A 17,005-nucleotide genomic window follows, 5' to 3' on the forward strand; every position below is an offset into this window, starting at 1 on the left:
TCTACCTAGATGACATAGTCATCTTCAGCACTGATTGGGAGTCCCACCTTCCCCGGGTTCAGGCAGTCGTAGACTCCTTAAGAAGAGCAGGGTTCACCATCAACCCCGAGAAGTGTGCCATTGGGATGGAGGAAGTAAAATACCTAGGGTATATTGTGGGTAGAGGGCTGGTGAAGCCCCAAATGAGTAAGGTGGAGGCCATACAGGACTGGCCCCGTCCCCTAACCAAGAAGCAGGTCAGAGCGTTTTTGGGCATAGTTGGCTATTATAGGAGGTTTGTCCCCAACTTTGCCACTGTTGCTGCACCACTGACCGACCTGACCAGAGGCAGAAAGTCAGTGATGATAAAGTGGAACGCCGAGGCCGAGACGGCTTTTCAAAAGCTTGAGACAGCTTTGTGCCAAGATCCGGTGCTTGTAGCTCCAGATTTTACAAAAGATTTTGTAGTACAGACAGATGCTTCGAGCGAAGGGTTGGGAGCGGTCCTGTCTCAGGAAATCAATGGGGAGGAGCACCCTGTGGTCTTTCTTAGTAGGAAGCTGACAGCAGCTGAAAGAAACTATGCAGTGGTGGAGCGGGAGTGTCTGGCCATCAAGTGGGCTCTAGACTCCCTGCGATATTTCCTCCTGGGCAGAAAGTTCCGCTTGGTGTCAGACCATGCTCCGCTTACCTGGATGAGACAGAATAAACACACCAATGCCAGGGTAACAAGGTGGTTCCTTTCTCTCCAGGAGTTCAATTTCATGGTAGAGCACAGACCCGGGAGACAGCATCAGAATGCCGATGCCCTCTCCCGAGTCCATTGTATGGTGTCTACTGTTGCCTCCAACACCTCCGCGTTGAGGCAGAGGGGGGGGATATGTACGGGACACCGGGGGTGGGTCCTGGATGGGTGCTATACGGCACCACTCTTTGGACTATGGTCCATTAAAATAGAGGTAGAAGGTTCAGGGGGTCACCCAAAAGTGGGTGAAAAGTTCCAGGCAGGCGCTAATTCAGAGAGGACAGGCTCGCAGTCTTCTCTATCTTAATAAAGTAGTTTGGGGCCTGGAATTTTGGAGGCTCCAAAGTGTTATTTGGGTGGGATGGAGCCTCCACTCCTAAACCCTGGAAGCCAGCGCACAAGGGGTTAAAATCTCAGACAACCACCCATTAAAGCAGGAACTGATGCTGGAGGGAGTGAGTGAGTTGGGAGAGTGCACCTGTGAGGACAAGATTGAAGTCTGCTAGCTGCTCAGAGAGGACTTTTGAGTAGTTTGGAAGTGAAGCTGTGTCTGCAGGGAAGGTCTGGAGGACTTCTTACTAAAAACGTATGTGCCTTTCTTTTGGTTGTTTTTTCTGAAGAAAGACTTTCTCCTAATTTATGCTGGAAACAAGCAGGACTTTTGTTGTGACATTTTGGATGCTGAAGAAAAGCTTTATTTTGTTTTGTTTGGTCACCAATAAAGACCCTTTGCTTTACTGACACGGTTTTACGCACTTGTCTCGCGGAGCTTAAAGACCCCCAAAGTTTACAATATATATATAAAATTTTATAGGAGTGACAGTGTCATTACAGCTGGCAGGGCTGGCTCATGATACCGCCAACTCCAGCACTAGCACTCTGCTCACTGCAAGCCTTGTTCTAAAAACAGAACCCGTCTTCCTGTGCCCGCAACTGTGTTTACAAGCGACATTGTGCCTCCTATACAGAGGACTGGGCTAGTAGCTGGGGATGGGGCATGTGGAAGGGCTATGTATGGAGAGGGGGGTGTAAGATAGAGCTTTATAGTGGGGTGGGGTAAGGTGACCAGATTTTTTAAATAAAATACGGGGACATATTTTTTTTTTTTACTAGTAATGGTGGCAATCAGCGACTTTCTGACCGTCGCCACGGCCGCCTCACAGCCTGTCAAGTCTCACTCTCTGGGCCCCGGCTACTACTGGATGGGGAGCGGAGGAAGATCACTCTGCCAGGGAAGGCAAGGAGATAAGCAGGCAGGCGGCTGGCCAGGACTTGAGCCAAGGCAGAAGAACATGCGAGCGGAGCGGAATGGGCATGCACCCGAAACTGAAGACATTTTCCCTCCGCTCCGACCAGCACATGATCATCAGAAAGGGGCACAGATAACGGAAACAAATCCACCCCCCTAAGCTAGTAGGAGTACTGACTGTCTTTGAAATTGCCCCAGCCCCTGTTCAAATCCAATCTGGGGACAAAACCAGGGACAAACTTGGTCCGGGGACAGTGTCCTCAATCTGGGGACTTTCCCCTGAAACCGGGGATGTCTGGTCACCCTAGTTTGGGGGGCCCTGTATTAGTAAGGATTGGGGGAAGAGCTTTGTAGTTGGGGTTCAGGGAACAGCTTTGTACTGTGGGAAGGGGGGGGGGGTGAAGCTTTGTGGTGATGTTGGGTATTTTTCTCTGCTGTGGATTTGCCACAGGATCACTTTTATTGGCCAGTGGGAAAGGTCCCCTTCCCGCCATGCTTTGGTGCCCTCCGCCGCTTACCGAAGCCATCTGTAGTGGCAGAGGCGATCGCGTCCTCTTGCTGGCTTGGTATGGAGTCGAGTGAGGGGAAGATGGCCCCCACCCGTCTCTATATTATTGCAGGGCATAAGCGACGTCAAAACGTCACTTCCACCCAATGCTCATAAAGAGACAAATTTTTTTTTTTTAATTACATTTTTTTTTTTTATTGCATTTTAGTGTAAACATGAGATCTGAGGTCTTTTTGACCCCAGATCTCATATTTAAGAGGTCCTGTCATGCTTTTTTTCTATTACAAGGGATGTTTACATTCCTTGTAATAGGAATAAAAGTGATCAAATTTTTTTTTTTAAAAGAATAGTGTAAAAAAATAGAATAAAGGGTAAAATAAATAAGAAAAAAAAATGTAAGCGTGCCCCGTCCCACCAAGCTTGCGTGCAGAAGCGAACGCGTACGTGAGCAGCGCCCGCATATGAAAACGGTGTTCAAACCGAACATGTGAGGTATTACCATGATCGTTAGAGTGAGAGCAATAATTCTAGCCATAGATCTCCTCTGTTACTCAAAACATGCAACCTGTAGTTTTTTTTAAACATCGCCTATGGAGATTTTTAAGGGTAAAAGTTTGTCGCTATTCCACAAGCGGCGCAATTGTTAAGTGTGACATGTTGGGTATCAATTTACTCGGCATAACATTATCTTTCAGAATTTAAAAAAAATTGGGCTAACTTTACTGTTGTCTTATTTTTTCCCCAAAAAAGTGTGCTTGTAAAACCGCTGCGCAAATACGGTGTGACAGAAAGTATTGTAACGATCGCCATTTTATTCTCTAGGGTGTTGGGGAAATATATATATATATATATATATATATATATATATATATATATATATATATATATATATATATATATATATGTATGTTAGGGAGTTCTAATTAATTTTCTAGCAAAAAAAAAAACAAACGCCAAATCTCCGGTTAATTCAATAAAGGCTGCATATTCTGGGAACACTGAGTTTATACACAGGGCCGGCCTTAGGTGTTCAGGCGCCCTGTGCGAGCTAATCCTGTGGCCCCCCCATCTTCATCCCTCGCCCCCTGGTCACCTAAACATACACAAAGAGGACAACAATATTTGTAACAAATAATGCCCGGGGGCCATCTGGCCCTATACTTGCTTTTATCTGGCCCTTGGGGCAATATTTCATCTTCTGACATAAAAAATGGGGCACAATTCCTCCTAATGACACCAACAATGGGGCACAATTCCTCCTAATGACACCAACAATGGGTCACAATTCCTCCTAATGACACCAACAATTGGGCACAGTTCCTCCTAATGACACCAAAAATGGGGCACAGTTCCTCCTAATGACACCAACAATGGGGCACAATTCCTCCTAATGACACCAACAATGGGGCACAATTCCTCCTAATGACACCAACAATTGGGCACAGTTCCTCCTAATGACACCAACAATGGGGCACAGTTCCTCCTAATGACACCAACAAAGAGGCACAATTCCTCCTAATGACACCAACAATGAGGAACAATTTCCTTCTAATAACACCAACAAAGGGGCACAGTTCCTCCCAATTACACCAACTATGGGTCATTACTCCTCTCACTGACACAAAAAAATGTGGCATTGTTTACTGCGTCACTGGTTCCCACAAAGTGTCAGATTGTCAGTCGCAATATATCAGCCCCGCTATAAGTCACTGATCTCCGCCATTACTAGAAAAAAATAATAAATTCAATAAATATATCCAATAGTTTGTAGGCACACTTCATCCAATGACACCGATAATGGGGCACAATTTCTCCCAATGACACCAATGATGTGACACAATTTCTCTCAATGACACCAATGAGGGGACACAATTTCTCCTGACAACACCGATAATAGGGCAACCATTACTCCTATTGACATCAATGATGGGACACAATATCTCTTAATGACACCAATTATGGGGCACAATTTCTCCCATTGACACCAACTTTGTTTAGAAAGTTTGGAGACACCTGGCCTAAATTTATGAAAAAAACGTAAAAAAAAAAAAATTGGATAAGTTATATAGCCGAAAGTCATTTTTTTTTTTTTCAAATTTGGTCTTTTGTCAAAAAAATTAAATAAAAAAATAAATAAAAAAACACGGAAAAAATAAAATAACACAGAGGTGATCAAATACCACAGAGGAAAAAAAAAATGTTTTTATTTGTGTACAGCGTTGCATGACCGTGCGGTTGTCAGCTTAAGTTACGCAGTGCACATCGCAAAAAATGGCCTGTCATGAAGGGGTGGTCACGTGGTTAATCAGTGATTTACCCCCCCTTCATGACAGGCCATTTTGTATATGTGCACTGCGTAACTTAAAGTGGAGGTTCACCTAAAAATAAACTTTTAACATTGCATTTCGGTGCGGCTCTATACGGCGCCTGCGCACCGACGTTCGGCTTCTTTCGGCATCTCGTGACGCGATGTATGCGTCGGTTGGATGCCTGTTAATCATTAGGAACGCCCAGCCCCGACCATCATACCCGGAAGCGGCGGTGAGAACACATATAGGAAACGGTATGTACGGACTATTTAAAAAAAAAAAAACAGCCGATTCTAATTGTCATTAATCTCATAAATGCAATGTTAAAAGTTTATTTTTAGGTGAACCTCCACTTTAAGCTGACAACTTTGATCACCTCTGCCTTTTATTTTTTTCCTTTTTTTTTCAACAAGAGACCAATTTTGACTTTTTTTTAAGTTTTTTTATAAACTGGCCCTCCTCATTGGAGTACAGGTGAGGTGGGAGGAGGGATGACACCTGTCAGCCTGCTGGATAAGGTGGAGGGGACGGGCGGCCTTACCTTTACTTTTCTTGAGCACTGTGTGGCAGTCTGTCAGTCCCGTCCTGTTCTGGTCCCGCCTTTAGAATTTGAACTGCATGCCTTACGCATGCACGCAACGGGGCCACTCTACCCAACCCAAGACAGTCAGTACCACCTGACCTGAGACGCAGAGGAGGGAAGCTGGGAGGGAGGGAGGGAGAGCGTGCAGTGTCAGTCACTTCGGGCGCGTCGGCGCCACCCCCCCCCCCCTCTGCAGCGTCGTGCTGGCTGCCTGAGCAGTAACCGGGAGTCCCGGACACATCATTCACGATCACGGACTGCGAGCTGTGACGGCCGCACGGCGCCCTTCTAGTTCATGGCGCTCTGTGCGGTCGCACAGCCCGCACAACGCAAAGGCCGGCCCTGTTTATACATTGACAAAATAGAAATAACAAGTGCTCTTGCTGGGAACCAATATGCAGGGACAGATGGAGGCGGAGGAGTTAGAATGCTGCACGCTCACCCGGAAGCTCTATTGATAGGCTGTGTTGTGAAGCCACTAGCGGCTTGCACCCACGTGGTTGTCGTTTTGCTGGCTGGAGCGTCAGCGGCTGATAATGGCAGCGGAGACGAGAAGTCGGGACAGCGTTCTATTCACCGGGTACCGGTCTCTGGGCTTGTACAGTAACCACATCCCCCATGTAGTCAGATACCACAAGAGGCACAAGGAGTTCTACGTGGTTACCGCCGTGGGGAAAAGCTTCCTCACTTATAATGTGAGTACGAGATACACAGAGCATTGCACGGCGGATCACGTGTCACCCCCCAGGCTGAGGCTGTAGGGAGCCCATTGTCGGTACACTCAGCTATCCTACACCCCAACCTTGCAGGGCTCAGTGTGGGTACACCCCAACCTTGCAGGGCTCAGTGTGAGTACACCCCAACCTTGCAGGGCTCAGTGTGAGTACACCCCAACCTTGCAGGGCTCAGTGTGGGTACACTCCAACCTTGCAGGGCTCAGTGTGGGTACACCCCAACCTTGCAGGGCTCAGTGTGGGTACACCCCAACCTTGCAGGGCTCAGTGTGGGTACACCCCAACCTTGCAGGGCTCAGTGTGGGTACACCCCAACCTTGCAGGGCTCAGTGTGGGTACACCCCAACCTTGCAGGGCTCAGTGTGGGTACACCCCAACCTTGCAGGGCTCAGTGTGAGTACACCCCAACCTTGCAGGGCTCAGTGTCGGTACACCCAGCTATCTTCTATCCTACACCCCAACCTTACAGGGCTCAGTGTCGGTACACCCCAACCTTACAGGGCTCAGTGTCGGTACACCCAGCTATCTTCTATCCTACACCCCAACCTTACAGGGCTCAGTGTCGGTACACCCCAACCTTACAGAGCTCAGTGTCGGTACACCCAGCTGTCCTACACCCCAACCTTACAGAGCTCAGTGTCAGTACACCCAGCTATCCTCTATCCTACACCCCAACCTTACAGAGCTCAGTGTCGGTACACCCAAATATCCTATATCCTACACCCCAACCTTACAGAGCTCAGTGTTGGTACACCCAGCTGTCCTACACCCCAACCTTGCAGAGCTCAGTGTCAGTACACCCAGATATCCTATATCCTACACCCCAACCTTACAGAGCTCAGTGTCAGTACACCCAGCTGTCCTACACCCCAACCTTACAGAGCTCAGTGTCAGTACACCCAGCTATCCTCTATCCTCTATCCTACACCCCAGCACAATCTTACTTCTGGCCCCTAGAGGAATGCAACTAATATTTATCTCTGAGACCTCAGGTAATGACAAAGTCATGTCCAGCCATCCAAACCACAGGCATGAAATTATCTGGAGGGATGCGGTCATAGCAGGTGTCTCCCACATGTTGGGCAGTCCATTCATTTCAATGGACTGCCTTATAGGTGAGAAATGCAGAAAATAAGTCTCTGACGCTACTAAAACGCAACGCACTGTGGTGAGTAAAAATGTGCGCGTTTGCAGATAAATGGGGGTGCCATTAACAAATGCTGGCCGTCTGCTAAATGGCAGCATGTTTCTCTTGCGTGTCAGGAAAGCACGCCATTTTCCATGCACTACAACACACAAAGGTCTGGACTTGGCCTAAAGTAGAACTAAAGGCAAAACTTTTGTTTTCCTTCATTGTGGATAAAATCAAGTGGAACTTAAAGGGTAAGTTCACCTGTAAAATCTGTAAGGTGAACTTGCACAGGACACCCCCGCTGACCTGCAGCACAGCAATCTCCTGTTCTGAGCCCCGGTATAGTGGCCTCACGGCTCCAAGGCTTACTAATCCCCCAGACGTACTCCTAAACGTACCCTGTCAGGTTTAGGAGTTTTCTAATTGGTCGGTGCCGACCAATCAGAACCTGCGTAGCCTATCCTCAGAGGGGAAGTAGAGAGAAAGCTGACGGGATTTCTAAGCGCGGAGCCACGAGGCAGACATACCGGGGCTCAGAACGGGATTGCCACCCTGCAGGTGGCTAGGAGGGGGTCCTATGCAAGTTCACCTTACAGATTTTCCTGTAAAGGTGAACGTACACTTTAAAGGAAATGTAAAGTCAGAAGTTTTTTTTTATCTTGATGCATTGAGATAAAAAGCCTTCTCTGTGCAGCAGCCATCCCAGCACCCCCTAATACTTACCTGAGCCCCATCTCTGTCCATGATTGGACGTCTCCCTCCTGATTGGTTGACTGACTTTGATTGATAGCAGGAGCCAATCAGGAGAGAGAAAGGGGGCAAGGGGGGGCCATAGCTCTGTCTGAATGGACACGGGGCGCTGTGACTCTGCTTAGGTGCCCCTATAGCAAGCTACTTGCTGTGGGGGCACTTGACAGGAGGGAGGGGCCAGGAGAACAGAAGAGGGACCCGAGAAGAGGAGGATCTGGGCTGCTCTGTGCAAAACCAACTGCACAGAGGAGGTAAGTATAACATGTTTGTTATTTTTATTGTGAAAAAAGAGACTTTACTATCACTTTAAGTAAGTAAAAAAAAAAAAAAAATTAAGTCCTGATGGAACACAATGGGCTGGCCCCTTTCTTGGGTATAACTATGCAAAACATTAAAAATAAAAGCCTATACTGTTTAAAATCCAGTAAAGCACTGCTCTGCACATGCTTAATTACGGTCTATTCTCAGCACTGTGCCGAAAATCTGAGCCACTAGAGGCTGATCAGCTGACAGGCTTTCATCTTCACCTGGTCTTCCAAGTTTGCAGGCTCCCAACTGTATGAATATCCGGGGCTGCGATGATGGCACAGAGCTCCCAAGGTACTGGACAGGTATGCTGTCCTTTGAGAGCGCATGCGCTGGTGACATGGTGATATCACTGGCTGCATGTTGTGTGTATCTCTCCTAAACCGTGCAAGTTTAGAAGATATTTACTGAACCTTCAGCTACTGTCATGCTGGGGCGTTAGCGGTAAAGCACCACTAATTTTAGCGCTGTTATAGCGATGCTTTTCGGCCGCTAGCAGGACACTTTTAACCCCTGCTAGTGGCCAAATAAAGGGTTAAAAGAGCAAACAAAGCAGGTGTGGGCTGAAAATGCAAGTAAACCAAGTAAACGCCTGATCGAGTACAGCCCTATCTGCCCAGTCAGCTGGAATAGAGGACAGGGGAGAATCTTGGGGTTCTAAAAGGGAAAAAAAAAACCAAACTCTTATGTTTCTATAAAGAGTACCAGCCACGTACCTAATGCTATAACATGGGGAGCTTGTGATGGTAATAAAGTGGCCTGACACATTTAGTATCCATTTACCCCGACACAACCTTTTTATTTTGTGCAAAAAAAAAAAAGTTGTGCAATAAATTGTCGATGTTTACGAAGGTACATTTTTAGTGTATGTCTTTTTCCTAAAGATATAGATTTGATAAACAATTTAAAAAATATGCAACATAAATTTCAACTATCTTTCATTTTACAGATCTTCTGCTTTCACAATATATATATATATATATATATATATATATATATATATTATATTATATATATATATATATATATATATATATATATATATATATATATATATATATATATATAATATATTTAGCCAAAAAGGCAAATTTTAATGTGTGAAAAATGAAAAAAAAAAATGAAAAAAATGGCTCCAGTGGGAAGTTGTTTAAAATAACTCCTAAGCACAGATCCATTCTGATCATAAAACTGCAGTATAATTCAGAAGACAATGCTTTGGGGGAGGGAGAAACACTTCAAGCTTATGTATGTTGGGTTAGAACCCAGGTGTGGCCAACCACTCTTCTTTCTCAGCATTCTGTAATAAAACGGGTCTGAATCAGGAATTCAAGATAAGGAAAAGCAGAAAAGCTTGTTGATACAAGACCATCACATCTATATGAGCTTGTTGGGCATTAATCGTCAATCGTAATGGCGATTTATTTATTTTTTCCCCCGTTGCGATCTTCACAAAGTATTTCCCTATGCAGAGAATTCTCTGTGCTCTGTTGAAGCCGTCAAAAGAAAGGAAGCAAAAATCCGCGCAGTCTCTTTATTAGTGGAATGTTAAGTCTACACATTGTAACAATTTGTCCTTTACAGCAAAGGACTTCTGTGTGTAAGTTAGGAAAGTTTAAACACTAATCCTTTTTCCGACATTTGTTGGTTTCAAGTTAAAATAATTTTTTTTTGCTAGAAAATTACTTAGAACCCCCAAACATTTTATATTTTAGTAGAGGCCCTGGAGAATAAAATTGTTGCAATATTTTATGTTGCACTGTATTTACGCAGCGGTCTTTCAACTGCATTTTTTTGGGGGAAAGAATTACTTTAATGAATAAAAAAAATAAAATAAAATAAAATAACCAGTAAAGTTAGCCCAAATTCTTTTTGTATAATGTGAAAGATTTTACGCCGCAAGGATCGTCGGAGAATCGTGATCTTTATTCTAAGCAAAAAACTACCCCTTCAAGCTTTTGCAGTGAGAATTTTTTCAAACAAAAGAGCATTTGTGGGCTCCAAATACTGACACTCTCAAAGGTGTTGGAGCTGAAGTCAGAGCCCCGTGTAGGCTGCTCGACTTCTTCCACACCATCCTCTTAAAACCATGACTTTATGGACTTTGCTTTGTGCACAGGGATACAGTAATGCTGGAACAGAAAATTGCCTTCCCCAAACTGTTGCTGCAAGTTTTTAAGAGCACAATTGTCTAAAATGTCTTTGTATGTAGCATTAATAATACCCTTACCTGGAAACAAAGTATGAGGTGTCCGCATACGTTTCACCATATAGTGTTATGTTAATAGCTCTGCAGTTTAAAAGTTATTTTTTTTATAACCTTATAGAGCAGAGATTTGCTTTTGAAAGTGTGTGTGTGTGTGTGTTTTTTTTTTGTCTTTGTCGGGTAAGCTTTTCTACACTGTATTACACTTTGTAAATGTTTTTGAGAAGAGAACTGTTACTTATGGTGCTCATTGTTGTTTTCTTAGGTGAACAGACTTGGTCAAGTTGCAGTCAGTAAGTATAATTTTTTAAATGACTCCATCTGTCATTTAGGCTTAAATTCCCTTCTTTTTGTTTTTCCTCCTTTTCTGCCACCAATGTATATATCTTGGTGACATCAGGGTGGGGAGTTTGTGTGTAATATATCTTAATAGCCCTTTCCTCTGCAGCCTGTCACATAACACAGAAGCCTGTAGAGGTAGTTTTCTTTACAGTTCACTTCCTCCACCAGCTTCAATATGCTAGCTCTGGCATCCAGGGCATGTGCCCCACATCTGACTGGTGCCCTGGGACTGGGTCCATTGGTCGCTACTGTTGGCATTAATGGGGATTCCAGAGGTTCCCCACCTGTTGCCTGTCAGATCTGTGAAGCTCTCTGACTGGGGAAGGTGGGTTCCTGCACCTATTCTTTGAGGGGTAAAAAAATTACACACACGTTGATTTACATAAGGCAAGTGCACTTGGAAGTGCGGTCGCTGTAAATCTGAGGGGAAGATCTGAAATTGGGGAAAGCTCTGCTGATTTTATTGTCCAATCCTGTACAATCAAAAATTCTGTTTTCTTTCTTTGTTTTTGTTTTCCTTGCATGTCCCAATTGGATCTACAGCTACTGCACTTCTATGTACACTTGCAGTTTACTTGTAGTGCAAAGTGGATTTGCCTTTTTGTAAATAAACCCCAGTATCTCACAAAAGTGAGTACACCCCTCACATTTTTGTGAATATTTTATTATATCTTTTCATGTGACAACACTGAAAAAATTACACTTTGCTGCAATGTAAAGTAGTGAGTGTTCAGCTTGTACCACAGTATACATTTGCTGTCCCCTCAAAATAACTCAACACACAGCCATTAATGTCTAAACTGCTGGAAACAAAAGTGAGAACACCCCTAAGTGAACATTTCCAAATTGGACTCGGTTTCTATTTTTTTGTGTGGCCACCATTATTTTCTAGCACTGCCTTAATCCTCTTGGGTATGGAGTTCACCAGAGCTTCACAGGTTGCCACTGGAGTCCTCTTCCATGACGACATCACAGAGCTGGTGGATGTTAGAGACCTTGCGCTCCTCCACCTTCCGTTTGAGGGTACCCCACAGATGCTCAATAGGGTTTAGGTCTGAATATTTGCGTTACCAGTCCATCACCTTTACCCTTGACTTCTTTAGCAAGGCAGTGGTTGTCTTGGAGCTGTTTGGGGTCGTTATGTTGGAATACTGCCCTGCGGCCCAGTCTCTGAAGGGAGGGGGGGGGGGGGTCATGTTCTTCAGTATGTCACAGTACATGTTGGCATTAATGGTTTCCTCAATGATCTGTAGCTGCAGCACGTATGTAGCCCCAGACCATGACACTTGCACCACCATACTTGACTGTAGGCAAGATACACTTGTCTTTGTACTCCTCACCCGGTTGCTGCCACACACGCTTGGAACCATCTGAACCAAATAAGTTTATCTTGGTCTCATCAGACCACAGGACATGGTTCCAGTAATCCATGTCCTTAGTCTGCTTGTCTTCAGCAAACTGTTTGCAGACTTTCTTGATCATTTCCTTTAGAAGAGGCTTCCTTCTGGGACTACAGCCATGCAGATCAATTTGATGCAGTGTGTGGTCTGAGCACTGACAGGCTGACCCCCCCCCCCCCATTACAGGCCATCAAAAATCTGCTGATAGGTTGTGTTTATGTGACCTAAAATTACCTTTTGGTACTGATAATTTGCGCTTGATAAACCTTTGCACTAATATTGTTTGACTTACACAATTGGAACTACCACTATTTAGTTCTCCATGGTCTTTGCTTTCACAAAGTACAGAAAGCTTTAAGTTTATAATCTTCAGACCTAAAATTATTTTTTAAATGGTTGCAGATAAAAACGAAAAAATGGCTCAGCCAGCGAAAGGGTTAAAGCACTCATTATTGTCACACTTATGATGATTGTGGGTGTGTCTGACCATTTTGTCTAAACTGAAGTCAGTCTGATTTATCAGTCATTCAAAATAAAATGTTAATTTCTGTCCATTTGTAGCAACTATACTTTGCAGGTTTTATTATTCACCCATAATATTTTATTACAAGTATTCAGAGATTCAGGAACAGTCGGTTTGTAAATATTTGGAAGTTGTATACATAATAGAATATACAGAAGCTTTGTGTTATTTAGGCATATGAAGCCCATTTCTATAGAGAAGTCAGAATTCTAATGGTATTGATTCTGGCGTGAGTTGAGCTGACTTCTTGAGCCAGACGGAGTTGGATAGATAGGTTTAACTAGGATAGTGTGGTTGTGTAGTTTAGTTTGCAGAGTGGCTAGTGTCATAGGGTGGATGTTTGTGGCTGGGGGGAGATCCAAGGGTGACAGACCCGCTGGTCAGCTTGATTAATTACAATATTTGAGTATGGGATGGTGGGGGGTGTAACTATAGGTAAGGGCTATAGATATGTAGGGGATGAGGGATAGGAGGGGGCTGGGGTCGGGACAGGGGGGAGTGTGCCTCCAACCTAACCCTGATCTTTGACCCATCCGTCCCTACCTATCAAGAGTATGATTATTCCAGCTTAGGTAGAGGGTGTATTCTGAGGTAGTTTTAAAATGGTACCAACAAGCCCAGTGGGCTGTGTGTTTGGAGATGCAGGTGAAACTCGAAAGATTTGAATATCGTGCAACAATTCATTTATTTCACTAATGCAACTTAAAAGGTGAAGCTAATATATATGAGACTCATTACATGCAAAGCAAGATAGTTCAAGCCGTGATTTGTCATAATTGTGATGATTATGGTAGGGTTGTCCCGATACTAGTATCGGGACCGATTCCGAGTATTTGCGGGAGTACTTGTACTCCCGTAAATACTCCCGATACCGAAATAGAATACTTGCATTGCTGCCCCGCCGCATCCCCGCTACCGCCAACTGGGTAATAAGGGGGGGGGGACATTAGAGCTTTCGTTTGAATCGCTGTAATGATTCGCACCGCGTATAGACACTCCCCCCTTGCTCGGGTGAACTGTCCAATCCCGAGCGAGGGGGAGTGTCTATACGCAGCACGGCGCGAATCATTACAGCTATTCAAATGAAAGCTGTGATGTTCCCCGCGCGTATTAACCAGTCGGCGGCAGCGGGGATGCAGGTAAGGGGGACATGGCTGGATATGGGGGGGGGGACATGGCTGGATATGGGGGGGGGGGACATGGCTGGATATGGGGGGGGGGACATGGCTGGATATGGGGGGGGGACATGGCTGGATATGGGGGGGGGGGACATGGCTGGATATGGGGGGGGGGGACATGGCTGGATATGGGGGGGGGGGACATGGCTGGATATGGGGGGGGGGACATGGCTGGATATGGGGGGGGGGGACATGGCTGGATATGGGGGGGGGGGACATGGCTGGATATGGGGGGGGGGGGGACATGGCTGGATATGGGGGGGGGGGGACATGGCTGGATATGGGGGGGGGGGACATGGCTGGATATGGGGGGGGGGGACATGGCTGGATATGGGGGGGGGGCATGGCTGGATATGGGGGGGGGGACATGGCTGGATATGGGGGGGGGGGACATGGCTGGATATGGGGGGGGGACATGGCTGGATATGGGGGGGGGACATGGCTGGATATGGGGGGAGACATGGCTGCATGGGGGGGACATGGCTGCATATGGGGGGAGACATGGCTGCATGGGGGGGACATGGCTGGATATGGGGGGGGGGGGACATGGCTGGATATGGGGGGGGGGGGGACATGGCTGCATTTGTGGTGGGACATGGCTGCATTTGTGGACACATTTAAAAAAAAGTATTGGTATTCAGTATCGGCGAGTACTTGAAAAAAAGTATCCGTACTTGTACTCAGTCCTAAAAAAGTGATATCGGGACAACCCTAGATTATGGCTTACAGCTCATGAAAACCCCAAATCCACAATCTCAGAAAATTTGAATATTGTGAAAAGGTGCAATATTCTAGGCTCAAAGTGTCCCACTCTAATCAGCTAATTAAGCCATAACACCTGAAAAGGGTTTTCCGAGCATTTAAATGGTCTCTTAGGCTGGGTTCACACTACTACACTACTTTCATCCTACTTTGCTCTGCTACATTGGTCCTACATTTATCCTACATTGGTCCTACATCCATCCTACTTTCATGAACAGGATACTACTTTGGTCCCACTTCAATGATATTCAATGGGTTGAAGTAGGAGCAAAAGTAGTACAGGGAGCATTTTCAAAGTCGGACCGACTTGTGTAGGACCAGTTAAGACAGCTCTCATAGGGAAACATTGATTTTCACACGTCATGCTACATGAGGCTCCCAATGTAGGACCGTTTGTGTGGACCCAGCCTCAGGCTGGGTTCACACTATACTACACGACTTTCATCCTACTTTGCGATATTGATCCTACATCCATCCGACTTTCATGAACAGGATACTACTTTGATCCGACTTTGTGATAGTCTGACTTGTTCTTTGACCAATCAAAACAATCCTAGAGTGAGATCAATTTCTTTTGCTGCTGTAATCACATGTCGGATGTCAAAAGTCGGATGGTAAGGACAAGGCTCCTACTTTGATCCGACTTCAATGATATTCAATGGGCTGAAGTTGCATCAAAGTCGGACCAAAGTAGTACAGGGAGCATTTTCAAAGTCGGACCGACTTGTGTCGGACCAGTTAAGACGGCTCTCAGGCCTTGTACTCACGGCAGGACATGTCCGATGAAAACGGTCTGCAGACCGTTTCCATCGGACATGTCTGGCCGGGGACTGCCCGGGGACTTCTGTTCGATGGCTATACACACCATCGAACAGAAGTCCGCGCGTAAACAATACGCGGGGCGTGTCCGCGGTGTCGACGCGTCGATGACGCGGTGTCGCCGCGACAATGATGCGGCGACGTGGGCGGCCCGCCTTTAAAATGCTTCCACGCATGCGTCGAAGTCATTCGACGCATGCGAGGGATGGCGGGCGGCAGGACATGTACGGTAGGTCTGTACAGACGACCGTACATGTCCGGGCGGACAGGTTTCCAGCGGACTGTTTTAAAGCAAGTCCAGGAAACAGTTGTCCGCTGGAAACCTGTCCGATCGGCCCGAAAATGGTCCGCTCGGGCCAACACACGGCCAAACATGTCTGCTGAAACTGGTCTGCGGACCAGTTTCAGCAGACATGTTTGGTCGTGAGTACGGGGCCTCATAGGGAACATTGATTTTCACACGTCATGCGACATGAGCTCCCAATGTCGGAGCATTTGTCGAACCAGTGTGGTTCAGTAGGAATCACAATCATGGGAAAGACTGCTGACCTGACAGTTGTGCAGAAAATCATCATTGACACCTTCTATATGGAGGGAAAGCCTTTAAAATGTAATTGCAAGAGTAGTTGGCTGTTCCCAAAGTGCTGTATCAAAGCACATTAATAGAAAGTTATGTGGAAGGGAAAAAGGTGCACAAGCAGCAGGGATGGCCACAGCCTGGAGAGGTTTGTCAGGAAAAGGCCTTTCAAAAGTGTTGGACTTTCACAAGGAGTGGACTGAGGCTGGAGTCAGTGCCTCAAGAGCCACCACACACAGACAGATCCTGGACATGGGCTTCAAATGTCGTATTCCTCTTGTCAAGCCTCTCCTGAACAACAAACAATGTCATAAGAGTCTTACCTGGGCTGAAGAAAAACTGACCTGAAAGCAGAAAACAATTTTTTTTTTTTTTTGCAGTAACCTTATTTTGAGGGAGAAGGAACAGGACACATATTGGCTTCTGTGGTAAAAATGCAGTGTTCCTTGTCTCTTTTATAACGGAAATTCAATCCTCTGTACACAGGAAGACTAGCAAAACCCCAGAGTTTTGGATTTTCTACCAGGAGCTATACAAAAGTAGGATGAGAGATTAGGAGGGGATGGAAAAAAAAATTCAGGCTATTTGCCGATGCTACTAGATGATGAGGCACTAGAGACAATTAACACTGGAAGAGTAAAGAAATGCAGCAGCCAATCTAACCAACAATAAATCACCTGGATCGGATTGGCTTGCATGGGGAAATTTATAAAATCTATGGAGACGTGTTACTACCCGATCTCCTTTCAGTCTTCAATCACGCCTTTGAGATGGGATCTTTGCCCCCCTCGATGAATGAAGCAGTGATCATCTCTATTTTTAAACCAGGCAAAGATCCAACTAAGTCTGGCGCTAAACCACCTGAAAAAGCAAAACCTGATGTCAATTTCCATTGACTATGAT

The 17,005-nt window shown here is 45.7% G+C and overlaps 1 protein-coding gene across 1 annotated transcript in view; it reads left to right on the forward strand.

Moving 5' to 3' along the window:
• Positions 1–5,759: 5,759 nt before the first annotated feature.
• The window catches only part of WDR36 (WD repeat domain 36), a 90,731-nt gene continuing 79,485 nt past the window's right edge, over positions 5,760–17,005 (forward strand). The window contains exons 1-2 of the mRNA XM_040343300.1: positions 5,760–6,068; positions 10,767–10,794. Coding sequence (XP_040199234.1) covers positions 5,910–6,068; positions 10,767–10,794 — 187 coding nt within the window. The 5' untranslated portion in view covers positions 5,760–5,909. The remainder of the gene's footprint in view (positions 6,069–10,766; positions 10,795–17,005) is intronic.

This window comes from Rana temporaria, chromosome 1 (assembly GCF_905171775.1).
Source record: "Rana temporaria chromosome 1, aRanTem1.1, whole genome shotgun sequence".
Taxonomy (NCBI): domain Eukaryota; kingdom Metazoa; phylum Chordata; class Amphibia; order Anura; family Ranidae; genus Rana; species Rana temporaria.